The 25,899-nt window shown below is 33.2% G+C and overlaps 7 protein-coding genes across 10 annotated transcripts; 1 reads left to right on the plus strand and 6 right to left on the minus strand.

Annotated features, from left to right (window-relative positions):
• Positions 1-605: 605 nt before the first annotated feature.
• Positions 606-3,458, minus strand: LOC116350698 (3-oxoacyl-[acyl-carrier-protein] reductase FabG-like). 3 transcript variants are annotated; one of them, XR_004202046.1, is made up of 5 exons: positions 3,194-3,458; positions 2,672-3,138; positions 1,776-2,542; positions 843-1,082; positions 606-780 (listed from the first exon to the last, which is right to left on the minus strand). XR_004202046.1 is itself a non-coding variant. In XM_031782598.1 (3 exons), the coding sequence occupies exons 1-3, from the start codon at positions 3,271-3,273 to the stop codon at positions 2,325-2,327; spliced, it is 765 nt and encodes a 254-aa protein (XP_031638458.1). In that variant the 5' UTR covers positions 3,274-3,458; the 3' UTR covers positions 1,766-2,324. The 3 variants fall into 3 exon arrangements, 1 of the variants encoding a protein (XP_031638458.1); XR_004202047.1 differs by having other exon boundaries at positions 843-1,108; XM_031782598.1 differs by lacking the exons at positions 606-780; positions 843-1,082 and having other exon boundaries at positions 1,766-2,542.
• Positions 3,459-5,145: 1,687 nt separating this feature from the next.
• Positions 5,146-6,249, minus strand: LOC116350697 (uncharacterized oxidoreductase TM_0325-like). 2 transcript variants are annotated; one of them, XM_031782597.1, is made up of 3 exons: positions 5,837-6,249; positions 5,673-5,761; positions 5,146-5,607 (listed from the first exon to the last, which is right to left on the minus strand). In XM_031782597.1, exons 1-3 carry the CDS (start codon positions 6,153-6,155, stop codon positions 5,326-5,328), a joined length of 690 nt encoding a protein of 229 aa, XP_031638457.1. In that variant the 5' UTR covers positions 6,156-6,249; the 3' UTR covers positions 5,146-5,325. The 2 variants fall into 2 exon arrangements, with proteins under 2 accessions (XP_031638457.1, XP_031638455.1); XM_031782595.1 differs by having other exon boundaries at positions 5,673-6,249.
• A 1,120-nt stretch (positions 6,250-7,369) lies between these two features.
• On the minus strand, positions 7,370-8,559 carry LOC116350781 (3-oxoacyl-[acyl-carrier-protein] reductase FabG-like). The gene is made up of 4 exons (XM_031782713.1): positions 7,983-8,559; positions 7,743-7,915; positions 7,597-7,644; positions 7,370-7,528 (listed from the first exon to the last, which is right to left on the minus strand). The coding sequence occupies exons 1-4, from the start codon at positions 8,516-8,518 to the stop codon at positions 7,491-7,493; spliced, it is 795 nt and encodes a 264-aa protein (XP_031638573.1). The 5' UTR covers positions 8,519-8,559; the 3' UTR covers positions 7,370-7,490.
• Positions 8,560-10,253: 1,694 nt separating this feature from the next.
• Positions 10,254-11,156, minus strand: LOC116350877 (uncharacterized oxidoreductase TM_0325-like). Its single transcript, XM_031782849.1, has 2 exons — positions 10,683-11,156; positions 10,254-10,624 (listed from the first exon to the last, which is right to left on the minus strand). Exons 1-2 carry the CDS (start codon positions 11,106-11,108, stop codon positions 10,352-10,354), a joined length of 699 nt encoding a protein of 232 aa, XP_031638709.1. The 5' UTR covers positions 11,109-11,156; the 3' UTR covers positions 10,254-10,351.
• Positions 11,157-11,986: 830 nt separating this feature from the next.
• Positions 11,987-16,389, plus strand: LOC116350823 (dorsal-ventral patterning protein Sog-like). Its single transcript, XM_031782792.1, has 3 exons — positions 11,987-14,264; positions 14,335-14,579; positions 15,944-16,389. Exons 1-3 carry the CDS (start codon positions 12,023-12,025, stop codon positions 16,193-16,195), a joined length of 2,739 nt encoding a protein of 912 aa, XP_031638652.1. The 5' UTR covers positions 11,987-12,022; the 3' UTR covers positions 16,196-16,389.
• Positions 16,390-16,533: 144 nt separating this feature from the next.
• On the minus strand, positions 16,534-17,599 carry LOC116350700 (uncharacterized oxidoreductase TM_0325-like). The gene is made up of 3 exons (XM_031782601.1): positions 17,085-17,599; positions 16,749-17,019; positions 16,534-16,679 (listed from the first exon to the last, which is right to left on the minus strand). The coding sequence occupies exons 1-3, from the start codon at positions 17,550-17,552 to the stop codon at positions 16,660-16,662; spliced, it is 759 nt and encodes a 252-aa protein (XP_031638461.1). The 5' UTR covers positions 17,553-17,599; the 3' UTR covers positions 16,534-16,659.
• Positions 17,600-18,499: 900 nt separating this feature from the next.
• On the minus strand, positions 18,500-19,640 carry LOC116350809 (uncharacterized oxidoreductase TM_0325-like). The gene is made up of 2 exons (XM_031782754.1): positions 19,021-19,640; positions 18,500-18,953 (listed from the first exon to the last, which is right to left on the minus strand). The coding sequence occupies exons 1-2, from the start codon at positions 19,498-19,500 to the stop codon at positions 18,645-18,647; spliced, it is 789 nt and encodes a 262-aa protein (XP_031638614.1). The 5' UTR covers positions 19,501-19,640; the 3' UTR covers positions 18,500-18,644.
• Positions 19,641-25,899: the final 6,259 nt, after the last annotated feature.

Genomic DNA, 25,899 nt, shown 5'->3' on the forward strand with positions numbered 1-25,899 from the left:
GATTGTAAACTAAGATCATTGAGGTAATCTAAGTATATTGGTGGTTTGCTGTTATAATAATTTAAAGAATTCATATAATCTTCATCGTAAATTAAATGATATCTTATAATGGATGAGGTATTATTTTTCTCCCTGAGAATAAAATTTAATGAGTGTTGAACAAGCTCATTTTCAATATTATTTATTCCACTTTCCTCATAGATTAATTTGTTTGGATAGTATTTTACACTATCCGGTCTTCGGTAGAGCCCAGTACAAGCTCGTAAAATTTTTTTTTCCAGTAGGGCTATTACAATCGTTGAATTCTTTATGAGTAACATTTATGAAAATGTTGATAAAGTAAACACAAACTTATCGTCAATTTAAGTTCGTAGATTGATTTATTTATTTGGAAAAGTTGTTTGAACTACTTTTAATATGCATTTCAAATCAGCTACTGTTCCGTACAAATGGAAATGCCTTATTCACTCAACATTTATAAAAAAAACGAATCATTTTCATAATATTTTTTAATTTGAATTGATTGAAAATTATTTCGATTTTTAGTATTTTACTAAATTTGAATGAAACATTTTTTTTTTTTAAATACTAACTAAGTGGTGAGTAATACGAAGAAGTTTTTCTGTGAGCAAAAGCTGCATAAATATAACAAAAAATTGTTTGGTTGTTACTAGGGTTGTTATCAAAAGAGCTCATCACATAAAATCAATAATTTGTTGCGTATTTTTGCTATCTAACCCGTCTCAAGGTCATTTAATAAAAACAAGACGGTCAAAAAATCTGAAAAATAAAATGTCAAATATTAGTCAAAGTGGAGGTTTCATCGAGTTGAATCTATCTACCATTAACTGAGTACGTGACTCGTTCATATCAATTCAAAAGAATAAGAACAATTTTTAATTTCTGTATTTACGTAAATTCGTGCCTTAGACGAATAAAAATCCACCCAATTTGTATTTTATTCAACTGTTTAGTTTAAGTACTAAATTCTTCAAAATCTCGCCTTCATATTGTAGATTAAAAAGTGTGTATTCTCGAAACTTTTTATTTACTTCTGCACGTCTATAGGCACTGCATTCCATCTGTGTTGAAATCAAAATACAGAATGCTTTAAATGAACATTAATTTATTTTTCCCAATTTTGCTATTCTATTGAAAACAGAGCATATACTAAGCATAGATATATATCCTGGATATTTTGTCAGTATCTGATATTCATTGGAGCCAGACTTTGAAATAGAGTAAAAACAATAGAAGTTATTGTTATAGTGATTGTAGTAATCACAGCAATGAAATCCCTACTACCGTGCTAGATGGTGTCGACACGAGTGGACGGATTTTTAAATTTATTTGAACGACGCCATGATACGATACTTGTCCATTACAACGTACATGTTACAGAAGAAACACACAGTCCATGTCCACGCTAGTGGACTTAAACGATTTGAACCGTCAATGTGAACTAGATCAAGTATAGAACTTTACATAGGATCATATACGATGAATATGGATTACACAGTCTGTTTCAAAATACCGTCACCAATGTCGACACCATTTGACATCAAAATTTTGACAGTTAAAATATGTGTTATTGTTGTTGTCGTTTCATTGCTGTGTAGTAATGTAAATGGTTTTATACTTAGACCTATAACAATCACTTCTATTGTTTTCACTCCATTATAATGTCTGGCTGCGATAAATATCGGATACTCACAAAATATCCAGGATATATATCTATGCTCAGTATATGCTCTGATTGAAAATGATATACGTACACATGTTTAATATTTTACAAACTAATAATCCATAAGAGCAAAGATAAAATAATAACAACAATAGATAAAGGCATTTAAACAGAATTTCCACTTTTAAAGACATTGTTATCATTTTAAATTCGAATTTCTTTTTTGAAATTGACAATTTGCGGTTTTACACTTAATCAAGTGCACTTGTTCACATGCTATAAATGACTTCAACAAAAACAAGTTTTAAGCGGCACTGAATATTATCATATGTTCATATGAATATCTTTCATATATATTTGGAATTTATTCAACAAATTATTTCAAAATTATGACCAGAATCTGTAATTATTTTAATACTATATTATTTCAAAAATGTTGAAAGTCAAAAGCATGTCCATGATAATTTAAATAGCAGAATTATATATTTTCGGTTTTTCATTGTTTGGATGAACGGATATTTTTAAGTAAAATACGATAAAAATTAATTTAAAGAAGATAGTGAGTCTCTTATCAAACTCAAATGAATATTTCAATGCAAATTAACGTAAGCAAACATAAAGATTATCGTATGGTGATGATTTAATAAGCGGCAGCTGACACAGCCCCACCATCGCACTTCAATAGTGTTCCCGTTATAAATTCAGCCCGTTCACTTGCCAAGAATGCGATACATCTAGAAATATCAGAGACACGACCGATTCTGCCAACCGGATACTTTTTGCCATTTTCTTCAATAAACGTTTTTATCTCATCCGGTGACATTCCCACCGTCTCAAAAATGGGAGTTTCAATTAAACCTGGTGTTAAGTATTGAGAAATACGTTTGAATAGTTTGATAGTTAGTAAAAGATTGACAATTTATTATATGACATTATATAAATAGATATCTAAACTAGACAATATTAAATACAAATGCTACTTAATACCTGGATTAACCGAATTCACTCTAATATGTTTTCGGCCAAATTCATTTGCTGCACACTGAGTAAATTGATCCAAAGCGGCTTTTGACATTGAATAGAATGTTGACGAATAAACGGGCACCATACCGCAAATGCTAGATACATTAACGATATTTCCATTCGTCTTTTCAAGATGTGGCACACACAATTTTGTCAAAGTTATAACACTTTTTACATTTGTATCAAAAATTTGCTCATATTGCAACGTGGTAGCATCCATAATTGGTATTTCGATATTGATTCCGGCATTGTTCACCAATACATCCAACTTACCATAATGTGATATGGTTTCGTCGACGATTCGTTGACAATCTTTCGTTACATCGGCAACGATTGCATGGGGCGTTGGAGATCCAGCTTTGATAATATCAGCGACCACATTATTCAATCGTTCTTGATTACGACCGACTAGTACGACTCGACCGCCCATACTAAAATTAAATTTTACGATAAAACAGCATATTTTCTGTAAATAATGAAAATCACCTCGATAGAAGACGTGCCGTTTCCGCACCAATGCCACTGCTCGCTCCACTGATAATGATAACTTTATCGTTAAACTCCATACTTTCACAATTCTCTTCTCCCACAATTATTGTATTAAACTAATTTATTTACGAAGCAACAATCGAAAAAATTTAACGAAAAATGTTCCTTTTATCACAATCAATGTGGAATTATACATATGGTTGATGATAAAATGCGCACTTGCGAACTTTGTATGTCGATGTGAAACGGTTAAATTTGATACTAAATAAAATGAAGCTTATTAATTATCTTGGACTGGTATTTTGTTGTGTGCAACAGTAACCAGAGCTGTTATAAGCACCCGCAAAGTTCGGACACGTACTTGTATGCATGTACTCAAATGTACTCCAGTTTCATTCAAATTTGAAGTGGGGCAGTTAAATCATTCAAAAATAAAATTTAATTTTCTTCAGATGATTTTGACATCCAGTCGCAAGCAATAAAATTCTCATTGATGGAGTGACGTGTGAGCTTGAAAATAACATGAGTAGCATTCGTTGTGAACGTATACTAGTACGTTCTCGAACTTCACTAGTGTCTATAACAGCACTGACAATATCTGGTTTTATTTCACATAAAAAACAAGTTACATGCATAATTCTGTGCATATGCCAAAGTGACTTTTAGCTGCGTATCTTAAAATAATATATATTTTACGAACATACGCAAAAAATATTTGTGTGTCACAGTCATTACAATCATGAACGAAACAAATAATTAAGAGTTGGAACTTATAAATCGCAAATCGCAACCGGAATGTAAATTTTCATATTGCTCAAACTGCTCATTCTTAAATCTTCAATACAATTCGCAGATTTCATTATCAACTATACAATTATACATATACATGTGGAATCAATTTATCTTTTTTCCGTTAGCGATATATTGGACGAGTTGAAAACTGGTGCAAGCTATAGTTTGACATTGTTGATGAAGTACAATTTTTAATTGTGGCTTCCAGCTATAAGCAGAAAAATTGTCATATAAGAAATATGAATAAATACTCTTAAATATGAATAAATACGAACAAATTCGGGGGATTTCAACAAATTCAAGAGATGTTAACACAACTTTACGTTTTTTGGGAGATATTTTGAGATTTTCTGAACTGTAATACCGACAATGTTGAACTTGACAAGAACATGGAATGAAGAAGTGGTGAATTATTATGACAGCTTCTATATATTAAAAAATATATTGATTTGTTCTGATTAACTATTTGTTCAATCTCTTTTATACTTTGTTCATTTAAATTACTTAATGACGCTCTATCGATTGCACAGACAGCTAAAATATCTTTAATAATTTTTGGAATTTTATATTCGTAGAAGTTTTGATACTCACGCCAGAACCGTTCCATTGCAAATGGCACAATTCAATTTTGCTTTGTAATGCAAAAACTTACACACATGTAACAAACAACTACCATGACAGCTTAGAAGCTGTCACAATAATTCACCTATTATAAATAGGTCTGCAGCGCCAAAAATTCACCACCATTCATTATTATCTCATATTCGCCCATATTCTAAGAATGTCAAAATATTCGACAAAATTTGAAGTATCCTACATGGTGGATATCGGTGAATACTTACGGATATTGTCAGATACGGTGAGATATTTGAATTTTTATGGGATTTTAAGAATGAAGTTAAATTTTGGTACATAAATACGCGCGAAATTGATTATGCTTACATACAATAAAAAAGCCAATTTTGTTTGTTTGAAATTTATTTATTATTCAACACATTTTTCAATATGACTCTCATTCACCAATTGTAGGCTGAAAATCATATCATAGTTCATAGGTGATGACGAGGGTTCCTAGGGTTCGGATTACTCTCTAAAATATTTTTAGGAACCCTCAACAATTTTGGAAATGAGGACCTTTTTTTGCTCTTCACTTTTTTTGGCCGAGAAAATTCTTTCGATTTGCTAGGTTTTTGGAAAAAAAGGGAAGAGCAAAAAAAAAAACGATTTTATCCTCATTTCCGACAAATTGTTGACATCGTCAGTTCCCCCTACGGAATTTCGCCATCACCCCCCCTCCTAAAAAATTTTACGTCATCATCTATGTCATAGTTCATATTCTAAAAGTTTTCATTTGTTCCAAGTAAACAGCCACCATCGACGGGAAGACATGTTCCATTTATGAACGACTCTGAAGCCAAGTAAGCGATAGCAGATGAAGTATCGCTTACTTCACCAACTCTTTTGACTAAATAAATTTTCGCTTGATCTTCGTAAAATTGAGCTTCATTCGATTTGTCAATTCCAATCGCTGCAAAAAGCGGAGTTCTGATAGTGGCCGGGTTCACACTGTTAACTCTGATATTCTTCGAAGCTAAATCTAGAGCTGCACACTTGGTAAACTGATTCAATGAAACATTTTTTTTAGAAATTGCTTACATTTTTATTGACATCTAATTTAAATTACCTGATCAAGACCACTCTTTGAAATGCAATATGTCATGAAAGAACCAAATGCTTTTAATCCAGCCACACTGGACACGTTCACGACATTGCCTTTAGTTTTTTCAAGATGCGGAATGGCCAAATTAGTTATCACGATCACGCTTTTTAAATTGGTATTCAACATACGATCAAATCCATTTACATCAAATCCAGTTACAGTGTCTGAACCAAAAATTCCGGCATTATTCACCAAAACGTCCAATTTACCGAAATGTTTGATTGTTTCATTAATAATGCGTTCAGCATCTTTGGTCACATCGGCTACGATCGCAAGCGGCGTTGGATGACCAGCTTTGCTAATTTCTTTAGCGACTTCATTTAATCGCTTCTCATTTCTGCCAACAATTGAAACACTTGCACCTTTGCTTGCTAAATGATGAGCTGCATCCGCACCAATTCCAGAACTTGCACCGGTTATAAGAACTACTTTACCACTGAAACTCATTCTAACGCCACTTTATTTAAATACAATATTCTGTATATTTAAATTATAGACCAAACTTTGCGGATGAATCCAACTTGAATGTAGTATGACTACTGCGATTTGACAGACTACGCTCAGATTTATATCGATCTTATTTATTACGTGTTATTGTTACAAATTAATTGGCACACACACAGGCATTAGGTTACATTCAGTTTGATATAAATGTATTGGCTTCTTGATCATTGCACTATTAGGCGCAAATACGCATGGGAAATATTCTTCTATGCGGAATATCGTATAGAAGTGTGCATGTATTTCTTAGTGTGTACTTATCATCACGGTCAATTATTCGTCTATTATATCGATACTTAACATTCATTGTGTTGACATTTTCTATCTTTAATTAATCGTTAAAAGAGTCACTTCAAAATTTAATGAATCTTATAATTGAGAGCCCGAGACCCAAAACATGTTGAATAATTTCTTTTCGGAAAAACAGCATAAGAAAAAAAATATTGAGCGGAACATAGAAAACTTAGAGTAAAAACGACACATATCGCTCGTCTGTTTTGTCGCTATCTGAATATCCTGCAGACATTATAATGAGATATTTTCAGCCAGATGAATCAGCTCAGCCAGATATCGTCAATAGCTGAAATTTAGTGAAAACAATAGGAGTGATTGTTATGGTTATAATTACACTTACATTGCTACAATCACTATAACAATCACTATCATTGTTTTCACTCCATTTCAGCTCCTGACGTTATCTGGCTGAGCTGATTCATCTGGCTGAAAATATAACGTTATAATGTCTGATATTCTGTTTTATTTCTGAGGACTACATGTGATCTTTTTACTCGGTCTTTTCATTAAAAAAAAAAAATCTTATGCTCCTTTTCCGAAAAGAATTTTTTAACTTGTTTTTGGTCTCAGGTTCTCAATACTCAATTGTAATTGTTTGGATTTCTAGTTGGACTTCGTTTTATTGTTAAACAACACTTATGCATTTTACGAAATAATCATATTGTACTCTGTATTTGAACTTCCTATTTTTTTTATTATGAAATAAATGTAATTATCGATTTTTTACGTCAATTTCTAGTAGGTTGATTGTAATTTTCAAATGTTTCAACTTCTGGAAATGAACGTTTTATTTTAAATGTTATCGAAGAGTTAAAAGATTCATTGTATAAAAGAACGACAATATACTAAAAGAAATAATACGAAAATTGTCATTATTTTATTTATTTTTATTGTGGCCTTCCATATTGAGTGATTCTAATACAATAGTTTGTAATGCGCGCACAAAATACATCTGTACTATGGAGATTATGTCGGAACAAAGGATTTTTAGTGTGACAATGATATATTACAACCATTTGCTCCGCCTGTAAAAATAAAATGATTTAAAATGTTGCATTTAGAAATGAATAATGACTATTTTAATAATACATACTTCCAAGTCCACTTGCCATTATTCCGCCATCGACAGGAAGTAGGATGCCTAAAATGAATGTTATGGTTTAAACAATGTTATGGTTTAAGAATTAATGTAATTAATAAGTAATGTTATGGTTTAAGAATTCATTCATTTTTTTATACCATTTACAAACGATTCAGAAGCCAAGTAAGCGATGGCAGACGAAGTATCAGAGACCTCACCGACTCTTCCAACCAAGTAGTCATTTTTACGTTCTTCATAAAATTGAGCTTCGTTCGACTCATTGATTCCGATCGCTTCAAAAATTGGAGTTTTGATTACTGCCGGATTCAAACTAGAATTTTATATTCAAATAATTGTGTAAAAACTTTAATCATTCTCAATTTTAAAAATAAAATTACCTATTCACTCTGATTTTTTTCGACGCCAATGTCAATGCCGCACATTTGGTGAATTGATCGAGTCCAGCCTTTGATATGCAATATGACATGTAAGAATCAAAAGCTCTCAAGCCACAAATACTAGAGACATTTATAATATTGCCTCGGCTTCTTTCCAAATGGGGCACGGCTAACGATGTTAGAACGACCACACTTTTTAAATTGGTATTTATGATACGATCAAATTCATTTACATCGAAATTGACAACAGAATCATCACCAAAAATTCCGGCATTATTCACCAAAACGTCCAATTTACCGAAATGCTTGATTGTTTCCTTAATAATGCGTTCAGGATCTTTGGTCACATCGGCTACGATCGCAAGCGGCGTCGGATGACCAGCTTTGATAATTTCTTTAGCGACTTCATTTAATCGCTTCTCATTTCTGCCAACGATTGATACACTTGCACCTTTGCTTGCCAAATGGCGAGCTGCATCCGCACCAATGCCAGAACTTGCACCGGTTATAAGAACTACTTTACCACTGAAACTCATTTCAATGTAGATGTTTCTAGCCAATAGGATTCTAGAGAAGATATATGTTAAACTGAATGATAAACAGCTCTGAGCTTCCTTTTATAGCAAACGAGATTCTATTTTGTTTTGTTTTTATCAAGCAAATGTTCTATGAAATCTTGATACATTGTCAATGTACATGATTCAGTCAAAAATGAATATGTAAATCAAATTGACTATATTGTCATCGTAATCATCGTTAATTGTATTTCAATTGTAAGACTTTACTTTGTACATTAATTCCATTAACCCATTCAAAGCGACGATTCCATATGGAACCATCCATTCTACAAAGTACATATTTTGTCATGATTTACAGTTATATTTGGGTTTTATAAACTTCATGTCGTTCGAAAAAAATTGTAAAAGTAGTCTGCGCAAATTTAAAGCGAAATGCCGCCGCTTTAACTGGGTTCACCCGATTCCATGTGTGGCGATTTCAATAGTACTTACAAAATTTACAATACACTTTCGTTATAATTTAGAAGAAAAAAAAAACAATAAATACCTCTATTTATTTTACTAAAATTTGGTGGAAAAATGATTTGGAAGATAAAAAAAGTCTACAATTGAACATAAACTGAAACATGACTACCTTAAAAATATATTAAAAACTAGCTTGAGCAATAGAAAATTAAATTAAAAATTTTGTAAAACTCTACCCGAAAAAAGGATGGGCTTTATGCATAGAAACGAAGAAAAACGGAAAATGAAAATCGTGAAAAATTCCCACAAATCAGCATCACATCGCACAAATGTGTGATGAAAAGAGAGAAAAAGATAAGATATGATAATGTCACATGTATAACAATGCCAAGGATACAAAGGAATATGCATAAACTTGTGACAGTGAACAAAGAAATATCTTGTTGGTCTTAAAATTTTACATTTTTTTTATGAAAACCAATGTCGGGGCAATAAAACTTTCTATTGACACAACATGTTTCTGGGTATTTTTTTTCTACAGCCAGTTGAAAACCAAAGATTGAATCACTTCAAAAAAAAAAACATACATGTTGATGCATCTATCGAGTGCTTGGGAAAAATCCCCGATAAACAATTATGCACTAATGAGAGCAAGCTGCTCACATCGATCTGTATGATTATATATTTGTACATTTCTTTAATAATGAACATCTCTGATTAACTTTTGACGTGCATATAAAAATGCGGTTTCCAAACATTTTACATATTCTTACTTTAATTATTGACCGAAAGTTTGAATAAGTTTTTTTAGGTAACATTGACTTAAATTTTAGCAAAACGAACCATGTTTTCTTTTATGAACGTAGAAATATACTTGAATATTTTAAATTCAAACTTCTTTCTAACTTTAGAATGTCATTTGATAAGTTGATATTATGCCAATCAACACATGGGCGGTGTATTAGATTTCATGCAAATTACAAGTCATTTATCAATTCAAATTGCTTTGTCATAAATAATAAGCATATTATTATATGAAATGTCTGTTAGTATAATTGATTCAATTATCAAAATATCGATTTATTTCAGCTAATGATGAATAGAAAAAGTCACATTCGATAAAAACAAGATCGAACAGTTCTATTCGGATATCTTTTTCACAATATCAAATACGTTTTTTTGTCATTTTTTTCTTTAGTTTTTCTGAAATGTGTATTTACTAGAGTATATATCACCAAATTATGTAGATCAAATATAAATGGCCAGACTAAGGAAAAATATTCAATGATTAAAGAATAATACCATTTGTATTCCTCAAACTTTTTTATTTGCATTCATCTACATTCGATTAAAAGTGTTTTTATGATTGAATGCATTTAATTGAATTCAAGCAATTGTCGAATCGATTGGAAGCAAAACACCAGAAAGAAGTGAGTACGATTTATCGTCGGCCAAATAAGAAATCGCTGCAAGTGTATCATAAACATCTCCGACTGTACCTACTGGATATCGTTTTTTATATTCTTCCAGCATTTTTTCGGCTTGTTCGGTATTTAATCCGAATGTTTCGTATACTGGTGTACACCTCGTAATCGGATTTATAATTGAATTCAGTGTAATTCCTTTTGATGACAAATCCATTGCTGAACATTTGGTAAACTGAAATTGTTGGAATTTTAAACCCTTTGTTTATATGTATAGATAAAAGAAATCTAACTTGTTCTAGAGCCGCCTTTGAAATGTAGTAGGTCATAATGTTCGGTGTAGTTCTTAAGCTTGCTATAGTTGTTATATTAACTATGTTGCCCTTGGTTTTTTCGAGATGTGGAATCGAAAATTTCGTCAACAAAACTGAACGAGTTATGACACTTCGTACATTTACATCAAATGAACGTTCAAAGTCTGAAACGGGTGCTTGCAATCCACTGCCTTTCATCATGATTTCGGTGTTATTCACTAACACATTTAATTGTCCAAAATGTTCAACTGTTTCGTTAATAATTCTTTCGGCTTCGTTTGACACATCGGCGACAATTGTTAACGGAACACTAGCACCCAAATTTTTCGCCAAATGGAAAGCTGTATCAGCACCAATGCCATAACTGGCATCTGTAATCAACACTACTTTTCCAATAAAACTCATTGCATGTTTTTGGTAAGAACGGTAGCACTCTTACTAGCTTGAATTTGATGCCAGAAAAAGATTTATTAAGTGTAAACATGTAGTATTTATACCTAGATGACAAACAAGATTTCAGAAGTTTATGGTCCCATTTTTTTTCATTTATTTAATACCATTTCATATAACAGATGTATTTTTGAAAGAAAATGCATGTCATTCTAAATCAAGTTGAATTTCTACCTGACTCCTTCATTCGCGTGACAAAAGCTTATTTTCAATGTTATGCTGTTTAATTATTATTCTTTTGCTTCCTTAAAACAAATAAAGTGTGACACGTACAGATTGCAAAGAAATACTCACTACCTATATCTTGACCTATATAAAGATAAAAACTCACTACCTGTAAAGATAAAATATAATTTTGGCTATAAAATACACTTTACATAATTTTTTTTAAAATCAACAGCAAATATTGCGCCAGTGACGAGTGAAGCCAAATAACCGATCAAACATTCAATGGCGAGCGATGTGTCATCATATTCATTTGTAGCAATGTTCAACCTGTATCGTATTGTTTTCAATCGATACATATTTCATTGCAAACCTCTTATTTGTGCGTCCAATGTTCACATTGCAACAAACAATGAAATGTACTTTGCATCTTCCCGATGATGCTCACTTTATGACACAGGTCATAAATGGTTTACTTTTGAACATATTCACTCAGTGCAATATGTCAAATGTTAAGAGATTCCTTTCTTTTACTCTAGTTCTTCTGTAGTTGAATTGTTAGTATTTTTTCATTCTTCGAAGCATACAGTCACAATTTAGTCTTCGATAAATCAAATGAATAAAATATTAAAAAAAAAACAACAAATATCTTCTGCGTTAAAACAGTAACAGCACTATAGTGTGTTCGAAATAAGTGACCAAAAATGGTGATAATTTCAGTGAAATGGCGAATGTGGCCGTTGATAGTGATTTTGTTTGTATTTTTTGGAATAGTTTCAGCATCTCCGAATTTACGTCGACGACAAAGAACAGAAGACAATAGAAGAGCTGAATGTCGTTTGGGGAATACGTTGCATGAATTGGGCTCCAAATGGTATGCCGACCTGGGACCACCGTTCGGCATTATGTATTGCATTGTATGTTCATGTAATGCGGTAACAAAAAGGAAACGAATTTTGGCTCGAACCCAATGCAGAAATATAAAAAACGAATGTCCAAAACTTGATTGTGACGAACCGTTGCAGTTGCCAGGAAAATGTTGCAAAGTGTGTCCGGGAAAAATAAACGAACAACAAGATGCACCAGTAGTACAAACACAAGAAGACGAAGATAATAATATAAAACATTTTGGTGCTCTATTAACAAGCCGTACATCGTATTTTTTGAACCGCGAGGAAATTAAAACCACTTACGTTACTAACAATCCATTGAATATTATTTCAACCGGTCGTTTTACGTTCGACAAAGGGAATTTGTATTTCTCATTTTATGTATCGGAACATGCAAGTCGTCCACGTGCCATTCAATTCATCGTCGAAACTGGTCATATTATTGAAGAAATAATGTTGGTACAATCGAGTAAAATATTCAGCGTATATCAAAATGCAACCGGAAAAGTATGCGGTGTATGGCGACGAGTACCACGCGAATATCGAAATCAATTGCGCGATGAAAAGATGAATGTTGTGTTATTATGGGGTTCAAAATTATATGCTGAACTCGCATTGGCCGGTAAAATTTCAAAGTATCCAGCATTGTCAAGTGAATTGTTTACATCATTGCTTGAGCCACCACCTGACAAAGGTGTTGTTATGAAAGAGCTAAACGGAGCCGGTGGAATGGCCATTGTATCAACAAGCAGCGGTGCTACATCATTGATTCATTTAACATTAGTTTTGAATGGTTTATTCCATAATGAGAGTGTTGATGTTGCGCTAAATGTTCGTCTCGAAATGTCTGATAAAAAGCAACAAGTTCTTCAAGACACGATTGTTGTGAAGAAATCTAATTATGATTATAATGTTATTGAATTGACATCGCCGGTAACAACACAATACTTGCGTTTACTAACTCGCGGTAAATTGAATTTGATTGTGGAATCACAGCTTAAACCAGAAATTAACATTCAAGGATTGATTTTAACGCGAGCCACATGTGAGATTTATCAAACACTGTTGGCACCAACATCAACCGAATCGAAGACAACGACTAGCGGTTTGGCATGGGCCTATGTGAATCGTGACAGTGCTCTTGTTTACAACATTCACACGGACGATTTGAATTTACAAGAAAGTCCGCTCATCACATTGGTTGATGAGAGCGTTAAGCGTAAAACCGATTTAGAAAATTTAACACCATCATTAAGTTTGAACAATGCAATCGGTGTACTTTATCGAATGAGTCTACGTATTTTGGAAGCATTGTACGCAAATAATTTAGCCATTAATATTGCAACGAAAAATGAATCAAATTTAATGCGAGGACGATTGATTGGAAGACAATTGGCCGATGCACGTGACTCAGAAGAACCAGTCATTTTAAAACGTTTAGATTCAAATGCACCGTCTGATCTGGTTGGCATGGCATGGGTTGCTGTTGATAACGATTGTACGCTTCACTATGAAATTACATTGAATGGTTACAACACCCAGGAGGAACTTGAATTGTACTTGGAAGAGAAACCATTCGAGGCTATTAATGCACCAGTTACTACAAAATTGTTGGAAAACTTCAAAGGCGAATATCTAGAAGGATTCCTTCTGGAAGAAAAGGACATGCCATCATTTCAACTATTGAACTTGGAGACAAGCGTTTGCTATTTACAGGTCAGAGCGAAAGAAAGTGGTACACATTTATTGAGGGGTAAATTAGGATCGATTAAAATTCCAAGTCATTGCGCAATGCCCGGAATCGACACAAATCGAATTGGGCTTTTAAGCCCAAATGATCATGTCGATGTAAATGTACCACTTCATCAAAAATGCTATCATTCGGGGCGTTTCTATGATGAAGGTGAACAATGGCAAAATCAAATGGGGGTATGCAGCATGTGCTCTTGTATTTATGGACGAGTGAAGTGCGATAAATTAGAATGCCCACCGTTAGATTGCAAAGATGGTGAATTACGGCCACCGCGCGATGGTGAATGCTGTCCATCCTGTTTATGTGAGTATTTTTAAAATGTTATGCTTACTTGAAACCTTAATTTTCATATATCGATTTTATTTATATTCAGCAAAAGAAATGAATATTAACCCGAATGTAACACGTGGTTGTCGTTTGGGTAATCAATTCCATGCAGCTGGTTCTTCGTGGTATCCATACCTTCCACCAAATGGATTCGATCGATGCTCAACTTGCACATGTAATCCAATTACATTGGAAATTAAATGTCCTCGTGTACAATGTCCGCCGCTTACATGCTCTGATAAAATTGCATATCGTCCAAATAAAAGCGCATGTTGCCGAAAGTGCCCTGAGGTACGTAGGTTGCTCCATAATTTTTTTTAAAATGGTACTTATAGTGTTGCCCGATGTAAACCATTGTCATATTCGTAAAGTTTGATGTTTTGGTATGTATTCGTGCCCTGAACCTTTTGTCGTACGAACGCTATTTGTATTGTTTACAGTGACTGGTAAACTGCGACTCAACAAAAAATGAATTTTACACGTGAAGATTTTCGTAAAATGATTTACTACGATTTTCGAAGTAAATTATCTCAACAACAGTGTTTCGATCGACTTCATTTGGCCTTTGGCAATGAAGCACCAACCCTTCAGACAATTTATAACTGGTACCGAGAATTCCGTTGCGGTCGTAGTTCGCTCAAAGACGAGTTTCATACAGGTCGTCCAAAATCGGCTGTTGTGCCACAAAACATCGATGCTGTCAGAAAACTGATTATGGAAGATCGTCATGTGACCTACCGTGAGATTGAGGCATCTTTGGGCATTTCATCCCACAGCATACATACAATTTTGCATGAACATTTAGCCGTAAAAAAGATTTGCTCTCGTTGGATCCCACATAAATTGACCGATGAACAAAAAATGGCTCGTGTGAGTTGGTGTAAAGAAATGCTCAAGAAATTCAATCGTGGTGCTTCAAAAGACGTTAATAAAATCGTCACTGGTGACGAATCGTGGATATATGCCTATGAGCCCGAAACGAAACAGCAGTCGACTGTATGGGTCTTCCAAAATGAAGATAACCCAACGAAAGTTGTTCGAGCAAGAAGCACTTCGAAGCGAATGGTCGCCTGTTTTTTCGGGAGAAGTGGTCATGTGGCAACCGTTCCACTAGAGGATCGTAAGACCGTCAATTCTGATTGGTATACCACCATTTGTTTGCCCGAAGTGTTTGGTGAAATAAGAAAAAAGAACCACCGTCGCAAAATAGTTCTTCATCACGATAATGCGAGCTCTCACACATCTTTTCAAACTACTCGATTTTTGACCGGTCAAAACATCGAACTGATGGGTCATCCACCGTACAGTCCTGACCTGGCACCCAATGACTTTTTTTTGTTCCCAAGCGTGAAGAAAAAACTACGTGGTCAACGATTTTCGACACCAGAAGAAGCAGTTGAAGCGTTCAAAACACACGTTTTGGAGATATCAGTTTCGGAGTGGCACGAATGCTATGACAAATGGTTTCATCGAATGCAAAAGTGTATCGATCATCTCGGGGAATATTTTGAAAAACAATAAAACCATTTTCGACAAAAAACAACTGTGTTATATATGTTTTTAAAAAAAATTATGGAGCAACCCTCGTAAGTTTTTTCAAAGAAGTTTTTTTTCGCAACATTTTTTATACTTACAAAATGGTTTTCATTTATCAGGTGAAAGAAGCACCAGTTGAAAAGAAGGCACACGATCCCGATTTGATGAGTGATGAAGGCAAGAAAGGAAAACTCAAAACAAAGGAAGAGATTTTATTACATGGAGGTTGCAAGATGGCAAACACCGTCCATGAAAATGGTCATGAATGGCACCCAACCATTCCATCGCACGGTGAACAAAAATGCGTGAAATGCAGTTGCAAATATTCGATCATAAAATGTAATCGCAAGCATTGTGGTCGTTCGGCGTGAAATAAAAGTGCAGCAAGCAATCATGTAAATAGACTCACATCCGTTGACTATTGCTAATTACATTTGTCGCTCGCGACGATATCAAAAAGTAAAATCAATGTCAGCAACGAGAACTAAAAATTGAATCACAACAACAAAAATCCCCTGGCAATTTGAATAGTTGTAAGCACCAACGAAGTCTTCGATCATCATATATATCCTAAGCCAAATTTTATTTGTAGCAATTTAAGTTTAGAATAAAATTTAAAAAAATAATAAAATTATTTTCTTCTCGATTTTATTTATGGTTTAAATCTTTTCCATTACAACAAAAAAAATACACATTGAAAAACAAATCATATGGTGCTAGGTGTCATTTATTATATTATCCATCGTCAATTTTTGAACGCAAAAATTGGAATTAAGTGGGTGTCGGCTATATTATATAATGTTTGCCTTAAGTTCGTACTTTACGTTCGTGTTGATTACACTAGCATGTATCCACCTAAAATATGAGAGAAAATAGCTTGGTTAAACTTAATGTCGTGCATGAATGAAAAAGATCACTACTCACCATCAATTGTTAGTAAAATGCCTGTTAAAAATGAAGCGGCATTTTCATCAGCAAGATAAGCGATTGCCGAACTGGTGTCCGATACATCGCCAATTCGTTTTACTGGATATTTTGATATGCAATCATCACGCACTCGATCGATTAGTTCCTTGGACAAATCTCCTACTTGAAATATGGGCGTCTCGATAGCGGCCGGGTTGATCGAATTGACACGGATATGTTTTGGTGCAAGATCAAGGGCGGAACACTTGGTGAACTGATCCAAAGCTGCCTATATATCACAAATATAAATAAAGTTTCTAGTATTATGACATTATCGATCATTCGATACGCAACCTTTGACATGCTGTAAGATAAAACATTCTGGATACATTTCAGACCCGCAACACTTGACACATTGACGATATTTCCTCTTGTCTTTTCAAGATGTGGGACGCACAATTTTGACAACATTATGACACTTTTTAGATTTGTATTGAAAATTCGATCAAATCCAGATAATTCAATGTCAACAACATTATCTTGTGCAACTATTCCGGCATTATTCACCAAAACGTCCAATTTCCCAAATTTCTTTATTGTTTCGTCAACAATCCGTTCAACATCTTTGGTCACATCGGCTACGATCGCAAGTGGCGTTGGATGACCAGCTTTGATAATTTCTTCAGCGACTGCATTTAATCGCTTCTCATTTCTGCCAACGATTGATACACTTGCACCTTTGCTTGCCAAATGACGAGCTGCATCCGCACCGATTCCTGAACTTGCACCGGTTATAAGAACTACTTTTCCACTGAAACTCATTTCTTTTAATTTGTTCAAACGACCACTGAACAAAGACTGAACGATGACAAACAAATGATATTTCTTTTATATCGAAAAAATCTTCTTGTATGTGTGTTTATTATTAAACAGATAATATGTGACACAGCATGACACAGCTGAAATACACAATGCATAAACTTCAAACTATTATTAATTTGCTTTGATAAACACTCAATTTATTGAGTATAGACCTGTTTAATTTATGATTGGGAGGTCAGACGATGTCAGTCAATAACAGAAATCGTGTTATCGATTATTAAGTTATCTGCAGAATTTTTTTTTTTTCGCCATTTCTTTGATAAAACTTACATCACCATACAATAAATGTATTTTAAATATTTTATTTTCATTGCCTGTGTATGATTTACACATAAAACTGGCCGTTCATTTTTGTTCTCATATGTAATTTGAAAGCCCAAGACTGAGAGCAAAAGTAGCATATATCGCTATGGTATTTTTACTTCCAGTTCTCTGTGTTCTTTTTACTCTAAGATTTTATTGGACTCATTTTTGCGCTGAAAGTATATATATATATGTGAACGATGACAACCAAATGATGTTCTTTTTATATTGAAAATTGAAAAAGTCTTCTTGTATATGTGTTTATTATTAAACAGATAATCTGTATTCTATAGTGCATGACACAGCTGAAATACACAATGCATAAACTTCAAACTATTATTAATTTGCTTTGATAAACACTCAATTTATTGAGTGTAGACCTGTTTAATTTATGGTTGGGCACGTTAATGTGGTTATATTTGTCAGTCAAAAACAATAATCATGTTATCGATTATTTAAAGCATGTTTTGATGTGATTATTAAGTTCTCTACGTCACCAGTCGATCGCGTGATCTAATGCAATAAATGTATTTTCAATATTTTATTTTCATTTCCTGTGTATGATTTACACATAAAACTAGCCATTTGTTTTGGTTCTCATATATAATTTATTCTACGTCATTTTCAGTAAATTAATTGGATGTTATTAATAACCTATTGTGTTTTATTCAATATAATTCAGTGTGTGGTAGTTTTAAAATGACAAAAAAAAGTAAATAATTTAACTTATTATTGATTGTTAATAGTTAGGTTTGCAATGAGTAAACTTCCACCATCAACCGAAAGTATAATTCCAGTGAGAAATGATGCTGATTGTTGATTGGCCAAAAATGCTATAGCATGGCTTGTATCTGATACTTCGCCAGCACGTCCAACTGGATATTGACTTCCCCTTCCATTATACGCTTTTTCTTCTAGTTCTGGGGAATATTTGTCACCAAGGAGGGCTTTTAGAAAATTAGTTCGAACAGAAGCTGGATTGATACTATTTACTCTGATTCCCCTCGGAGCTAGATCCAATGCTGAACATTTTGTGAACTGTGAATTGATTCAATGGGCTTATTGAGAGTGATTTCTACTAATAAATAATCTTAATTAATATTACCTGATCCAAAGCAGCTTTTGACATACAATAACTCATTGCATTAGGAAAGGCTCTCAGACCCGCAACACTTGACACATTGACGATATTTCCTCTCGTCTTTTCAAGATGTGGGACGCACAATTTTGACAAAGTTATAATACCTCGTATGTTTGTATCAAATACACGATCAAATTCCGAAATATTTGCTGTAGCAACATTATCTTGAATACCGAAACCAGCATTGTTAACCAAAACGTCCAATTTTCCAAAGTGTTCGATCGTTTCGTTTACAATACGTTCAGCATCTTTGGTCACATCAGCAATAATTGATAAAACTGGAAATCCCGATTTCTTAATTTTTTCGGCCACTTCGTGTAAACGTTTTTCATTTCTCCCAACGATTGAAACACTTGCACCTTTGCTTGCCAAATGCAAAGATGCATCGGCACCAATTCCGCTGCTAGCTCCTGTTATCAAGATAACCTTTCCTTCGAAACTCATTTTTAATGAATTCACTCAGTTACAACTTCACCGATTCACATGCAAAGATTGAATATGTTTTGTTTTTAGCAAATGTGTTTATTTCGATGAATAAGAAAAGGCACGTTTCTAATCTCTATAATAATAGTGAATTCTTATCATCGATTTCTAAACAAAGCAGGTTTTTAGGTTGCATCTAGGGGCTCGAAACTTGAAAATAAAATATCACATACAAATAAAATATCACAGTTTTGTATGAATTTGGTATATAGCGACAAATATTACAAATATTCGTGATTATCGTAGTTTTTTGTAATTATACAGCAGCGATTTGATACACACACACAACACAAAATAAAATTAATAATTATGTTATTATTGCATAAAAACAATTTTCAGGCTAAAAATTTATATTTTTTTAAGAAAAAAAAAAATAATTTGGGTTCACTTCAAAAGTGTGTAGTTAATATTCTTATACCATTTACCGCCATTTTGCGTATTTACAATAATCAGGAATAATGATTTTATTCACGAATATTCACAGAAAGTGAAGTTATTGTTCACTACTCAAAATGGACCAATATTCGTGAATATACATGGTTTTTAACGAATAAATGGGCGGAATTTATACCTTATTGGGCACATAGCCAGCATGTGTCTAGTTCACTAGACTCACACAATGGTATAAATTTAGGATTGGTAATAAATAAATAAATAGAAAATATTTCCGAGCCCCTAGGGTTGCATCATGACCGTGACCAACACTTTATGACTCTAATTTGCTTGGTCATTTATTGTTGTATTCAGGTATTTACCAGTAGGCCAGTGGCGTAAAGTAGAAAGGGGGTTTTTTGGGTTCAACACCCCCCAAATAAAATCGATTTACACTAGATAAAATGAAGTCTTGGAGAAGAGATATGAAGAAACACCATATAAGCTTGAAAAAATTTTCTGGTCGCTACGCTCGCAAAACTTCCCATTCCTCCGCTTGTTAAGATAAATATACGTTACAATTTAACTTATTTATAAACACTAAAGTGCTTAATTTTTGGTGTATTTTGGAAAATACACCGGCGATAGGCCGAAAATATCCTAATAAATAAATAAGATACCGGTGTAATTTTGAATCTCATTTTCCAAAGGAATCCACATGGTGACGCTACGTACTGGTAATATGAAAACAAAAAATTATACCGGTATCTTATTTCTGGCGTCAATGAACACATAAAAACTATTTGACCATTCAATTCTGAAAACATAAAACATTGAGCTATGGACATAGCGGCTGCTATTTCATAGCCGCTATTTTAATCAGTTTTAATGCGTTTATGCATGTTGTGCGTTATTTTCACATTAGAATGTAGAAAAGAATAGTAGGCCATGATATTCCTACTCGGTGTTACACACTTGATTGTGAAAAAGTTAAAATTATTCAAGTTTATTTTTCGAACTTTGTCTCCAGGTATCTCCATCACAACGATCTATGTTATATTTCTCCCAAATAATCTTTAAAAAATTGGCTCACTTCACACGCCATAGCTTCTTAATACGTTTGGAAAGTTTGAATATTGAAAACATCTTATGCTCTTCAATTTTTCACAAATGAAATGGAAGTTGCACTAGATAAAATGGACTTTTGGATAGAATTTTCTAATGATTTACTAGGGTTTTGTTGATGGGAAAAACTCTTTCGATTTTGCTAGGGTTTTTAACGAAAAAAAAAATAATTAAAACCCGCCAAAGTCGATCTCAAGTTACGCCACTGCAGTAGGCCGTATGATATAACTCACAACGTTCGTTTGCTTTAGCTTTGTGTTTACAATCTTTTTTCATATATCTTTTCGATACATATTTGCAATGTCATGCTGATGGTTAGTAAATTAAATGTGTGATTTCGCATTGATGCAAAAGAAAACAGAGTGCTCAAAATCGTCATCAATCGCTGTCATCATTCAGACATTTAATTAATTTAAATTTATCTCTGTCAATTTTCATATTTGCTAATCCAAAGTATGATTGATAAATTGCACATAAGATATCCAAACAATGTCTTTCTCAAATGTTTGTTATGAATTCATAGATGAAAGATTTGATGTGTACGCAGTAAATATTTTTCAGCTACTGATATCAGCTGCTATATCAGGCGCTGTTCAACTCGTGTGCTGTGTGCGATCTTTGTTTTCTTTTTACTGCATGTTGTACGTTATTTTCATCATCTCTCTCGTTTGTATACACTCGTATTCAAATGTACAGTAGAATAGTAGGCACGAATTAAATTGCAAATCAATAGATATAGTCTCCATCTGACTGCATTGCCAAGTTAAATGGGTCAAATCAATCTACTCATTTTGTGCAATCGAATTGTAATACATAAAATTATTGTATCACTTTCTTTTATAGATTTTCTCAAAATAATTGCATGTCTGTAAATAAGTTAGGTGCTCGTTACAGTTTTCAGCAAATAATGACGGGGGAAAAGCCAAGTTAATTAAAAGTAAATGTCTTACGTAAAATAGTGGAACTTTTCTTCATCAAAGCTGATAAAAAGTAGCACTTGACGAATTTTTTTTCTGCTCAGTTTATTGTGGCTGAAATCAATTTAATTAAATTCAATATATTCACGTGCTCTTTTGCTATGGAAACCAATCGAAAGTGGCTTTGAGGTTGTGTCATGTAAAAGCATTATGGCATGTAAAAAGCAAGCGTTCAGGATCGCATACATTTATACGATACATTGAATGATGCATGCATCATTTCATGCGCATCAAATAACGGTAACGCTGTCGTTGTACGTGCGGATCTAGTAGCACACGACGGTCTTGCTTTATTGAACATTCACATCATTACGTGTATCATATAAGCACGTCGTGCGCTGTCAGGTCCGTACTCACAGCGACATCGTTAGCGTTGTGTTTGCGTTATTTGATTCGCATCAAACGATGCATGCATCATTCAATGTATCGCATAAATGTATGCGATCCTGAACGCTTGGTAAAAAGGGTTGTAAAAAACTATCGAGGATTGTGACTCTTTGGGTTTTACAGTTGCTCTCAACGATATTGTAATGCAGTGGTGATCCTTGCATGTAGAAAAGTTTCAAAATATATCATTTTGAAAACACATAGAAGTCTTTTTTATTCGATTCCTTGTTCGATTCTGATATAAATTCTATGACTATGTAGATGGTGTATCGTCATGAATAGGGAATTCATAGCAATGAATTCTTCATTTTGAAATCCAGTATTTCACAGCAAATCAATTATGGTTAATCATTTTGCCATAACATGCTAACAGGCTAACCAAGTAAGCAATACACATACATAGTCAGAAGCGGCACAAGCTTCGTCGTCAGTAATAATTTTATGGTCTGCTTTTTGCCTGGAGAAAACGGAAATGTGTACGATCGGTCGTTTGGTCGGTCGTTTGAGTGTATGACTTGTGGTTCATGCAAACTGCAACTCTCAATGTGCAATGCTTGATGAACGCCTAAAGAAATTATCGCTTACGAATTAATTTGCACACCAAAAATATGTAAGATATCAAACAAGAAGATTTACAGCTATTTGTTAATTTAAGAGGTTGAATGCTGTTTTGGCGTATGCTAAGAATGAAAGAAGGCTATAGACCATTATATGCACTGAATCCAATATTGTGCAAGAGTATCTCCCTTTTCATTTCTTCATTATAATTAGATTATTTATTTAATTTTTACTCAAAAGAAAGGCTTTCTTAATTTTTTAGTTCGAAATTATATTTGAATTTCGATTTAAAATAACAAACGAAAAGTTGATAGTAACAATGGATTATTCCTTTTCTCAATACTATGGAGGACGAAGAAATTACACTCGGTGTATATTTGACTTAGTTTATGATGCAAGACTACGTACAATAAATTGTGCTTTTCATTTTACAAGTTGGCATTGATTTAATTTCAAAGGCCAATTTATTATTGTCGTCGATTCGAAATCATTCCGTTGAACACCATTTTTACGTACCCTTTACTCCTTCTAGTTTAAAAAATTCAACATAATTATGGACTATAATTTCTGTTCAAATTGTTCAAGTTATTTAACTAAAAGAAGATTTTTCAGATGTATTCACGTAAAATCACGTCGAGACGCGAACGCAAGCAAACAATATTATAATGATGCGCATATCATGCGACCATGTACGCACGCTTAGATCCAGATCTTAGATACGGAAACTACCAGAGAAAAACCATTGGCTAAATTATTTATTTTATTACTATTCAGGTTCAATATAAGAACATGGAAATGTCATATCATTATCATTCAACAAAAACACTGTTTCTGGCTCATTCTAACACAAATCACATGTTAAAATCACTCATACAAATACAACATATATTGATCTTTTTTATTCATCCATATATAATTCGTCAATATAATGATGACTTAAAAGTCCACTCCGGTTATTTAAACATCAACAAAATACGCATTATTGATATTTTGAAATACTAAATGACGTCAACATAAAATATTAAAAATGTGCTGTGTAAGTGTGATTTTTCAATTTATTCACAAAAATAAATTTATTAGTGAGTTTGAAAACGTCCCGAAATAATCGCCTGACTGACTAACAGACTGAGTAACTATAGTCGATTGTTTTCCATACAACATTTTAAAATTCATGAATATAGCCAACTATAGCCACTTTTTTTCCACTCGGGTTCGTTAAATTACAAATGTTTTACGACTTAATATTGTATTAATCACGTCTATCAGTTCATTGAATGGCTGTAGCAGTGCTATTGAATATATATTTGATAAACATTCAAACCCATAATCGAAACGTCGGCAATGTTTTTTGAATAAAGTATTGATTTATACCTGATAACCGTTTTACTTTTCCGCACACACTTAGTGTGAAACGGGAAAGTATTGCAATGGGTCAAAATTTACGACACCTCAAAAACATGTTTTCTACACATTTTCGAGCCCAAAGAACCCTAATCAGGCCGTTTTGAGCATGGTTGTTGTGGGTCTGTTCCACGTGATACGTCGTACTCAAAAGGATCGAGTACTATCTGTCAAAATATTTCCCCCTATGCCAAGCGAAATTAATTCGATATACGGCGCTGATGTAAATGTCACTCTGTCATTTCACAATAATACTTTTTTGGCTTGACAATATATAAGCTCTTCATTTAAAATGCATACACATTCATAATTATTGAATCGTTGAAAAAAAAACATGTCATAAAATATTTTTCTAACATTTTTCATTAAAAAATTTATTAAAATTTTTTTTTTATAAAAAAATTAATTTGTTTATAAATTTCAATAATTTCAACAAAAAATGTTTCATCGATTAAATAAGAATCCAATGTAAATAGTAATGACAATGCGACACCTACCGTAAAAATGCAAAAAGAAACTTAGTTGGTATCCATTGTAGCATTTTTGTCCACCATGACAGCATCTTCGTTTTACTTGACCAATCACAGAGAAGCAAAACGAAGATGCTGTTATGGCGGACCAAAATGTTACAATTCCAAATAAGTTTCCTTTTCTATTTTAACGGTAGGTGTCGCATTGGTATTACTTTTTACATTAGATTCTTGTTCAATCTATGAAAAAAAAAAATTGAAATTAATGTTATTTTTAAACAAATAAATTTAAAATATAGAGAATTTTTATGATAAACGTAAGAAGAATATTTTATGATATGTTTCTTTTTTTTACTCGACCGTTCAAAAATTATGCATGTTGAATGAAGAGCTTATATATTGTCAAGCCAAAAAATGTATCATTGTGGAATGACATAGAGTGACATTTAAATCAGCGCCGTATATCGGATTTATTTCGCTTAGCAAAGGAGGAAACGTCGTACTCGCTCCTTTGTAATTTTAGGATATTTGAATGGAAGCTATGTCTGTGTGATATCGTAATGACCTGAAACTGTGAAGGTTTGAAGAAATTCCTACGAAAATTAAAGGTACCAAAAATCGAAAATTTTGTATAAAAATATCGTGTGCAAAGTTTCACGTCCTTTCATGGTTTCTAGGCATGATTCCCATACAAAAATCCAAATTTTTTGTGACTTTTGTATGGAAAGTGTTTAAAAAATAATTTTAATGGAAACAGACATATTTTTTATAGCGTTTTGTTAGATTGCGGAAAAGTTCGTCTTACTCCTGTAAGCTAGGGGAATTTATCTGTTCGCGAATATATATTATTCGATGGTACACATTCTATGCATATTTTACGAATAATGCATTGAATGTACGTATTTTGAGAATATCTTGCGAATATTCGCAGTGAATATACGCAAAATATACGCAATATTCACAGTGTTTTGATTGGGATAAAAACCCCTAGCCTGTAAGACTCTTTATTTAGCTTTTAATTTCCAATTTATCATCCACGCTTGGTAGATCCCAATAAAAATTACAAAAAG

This window comes from Contarinia nasturtii, unplaced genomic scaffold, assembly GCF_009176525.2.
Source record: "Contarinia nasturtii isolate CC-2019 unplaced genomic scaffold, AAFC_CNas_1.1 Cnas_scaffold_4311, whole genome shotgun sequence".
Classification (NCBI taxonomy): domain Eukaryota; kingdom Metazoa; phylum Arthropoda; class Insecta; order Diptera; family Cecidomyiidae; genus Contarinia; species Contarinia nasturtii.

What these genes read in the sequence shown, in the direction of transcription:
- LOC116350698 (XM_031782598.1), bottom strand. Translation starts at nt 3,273, where the DNA reads ATGGAGTTTAACGATAAAGTTATCATTATCAGTGGAGCGAGCAGTGGC. An exon ending in ACGGCACGTCTTCTATCGAG is followed by an intron (nt 3,139 to 3,193) that starts GTGATTTTCATT and finishes ATTTAATTTTAG; the next exon opens with TATGGGCGGTCGAGTCGTAC. An exon ending in AGTGAATTCGGTTAATCCAG is followed by an intron (nt 2,543 to 2,671) that starts GTATTAAGTAGC and finishes ACTTAACACCAG; the next exon opens with GTTTAATTGAAACTCCCATT.
- LOC116350697 (XM_031782595.1), bottom strand. Translation starts at nt 6,155, where the DNA reads ATGAGTTTCAGTGGTAAAGTAGTTCTTATAACCGGTGCAAGTTCTGGA. An exon ending in CAAAGAGTGGTCTTGATCAG is followed by an intron (nt 5,608 to 5,672) that starts GTAATTTAAATT and finishes TCATTGAATCAG; the next exon opens with TTTACCAAGTGTGCAGCTCT.
- LOC116350781 (XM_031782713.1), bottom strand. Translation starts at nt 8,518, where the DNA reads ATGAGTTTCAGTGGTAAAGTAGTTCTTATAACCGGTGCAAGTTCTGGC. An exon ending in TTCTGAATCGTTTGTAAATG is followed by an intron (nt 7,645 to 7,742) that starts GTATAAAAAAAT and finishes CATTCATTTTAG; the next exon opens with GCATCCTACTTCCTGTCGAT. An exon ending in AATGGCAAGTGGACTTGGAA is followed by an intron (nt 7,529 to 7,596) that starts GTATGTATTATT and finishes TTATTTTTACAG; the next exon opens with GCGGAGCAAATGGTTGTAAT.
- LOC116350877 (XM_031782849.1), bottom strand. Translation starts at nt 11,108, where the DNA reads ATGAGTTTTATTGGAAAAGTAGTGTTGATTACAGATGCCAGTTATGGC. An exon ending in CAAAGGCGGCTCTAGAACAA is followed by an intron (nt 10,625 to 10,682) that starts GTTAGATTTCTT and finishes CAACAATTTCAG; the next exon opens with TTTACCAAATGTTCAGCAAT.
- LOC116350823 (XM_031782792.1), top strand. Translation starts at nt 12,023, where the DNA reads ATGGTGATAATTTCAGTGAAATGGCGAATGTGGCCGTTGATAGTGATT. An exon ending in ATGCTGTCCATCCTGTTTAT is followed by an intron (nt 14,265 to 14,334) that starts GTGAGTATTTTT and finishes ATTTATATTCAG; the next exon opens with CAAAAGAAATGAATATTAAC. An exon ending in GTTGCCGAAAGTGCCCTGAG is followed by an intron (nt 14,580 to 15,943) that starts GTACGTAGGTTG and finishes TTCATTTATCAG; the next exon opens with GTGAAAGAAGCACCAGTTGA.
- LOC116350700 (XM_031782601.1), bottom strand. Translation starts at nt 17,552, where the DNA reads ATGAGTTTCAGTGGAAAAGTAGTTCTTATAACCGGTGCAAGTTCAGGA. An exon ending in TATCTTACAGCATGTCAAAG is followed by an intron (nt 17,020 to 17,084) that starts GTTGCGTATCGA and finishes TGTGATATATAG; the next exon opens with GCAGCTTTGGATCAGTTCAC. An exon ending in CATTTTACTAACAATTGATG is followed by an intron (nt 16,680 to 16,748) that starts GTGAGTAGTGAT and finishes CTCATATTTTAG; the next exon opens with GTGGATACATGCTAGTGTAA.
- LOC116350809 (XM_031782754.1), bottom strand. Translation starts at nt 19,500, where the DNA reads ATGAGTTTCGAAGGAAAGGTTATCTTGATAACAGGAGCTAGCAGCGGA. An exon ending in CAAAAGCTGCTTTGGATCAG is followed by an intron (nt 18,954 to 19,020) that starts GTAATATTAATT and finishes ATCAATTCACAG; the next exon opens with TTCACAAAATGTTCAGCATT.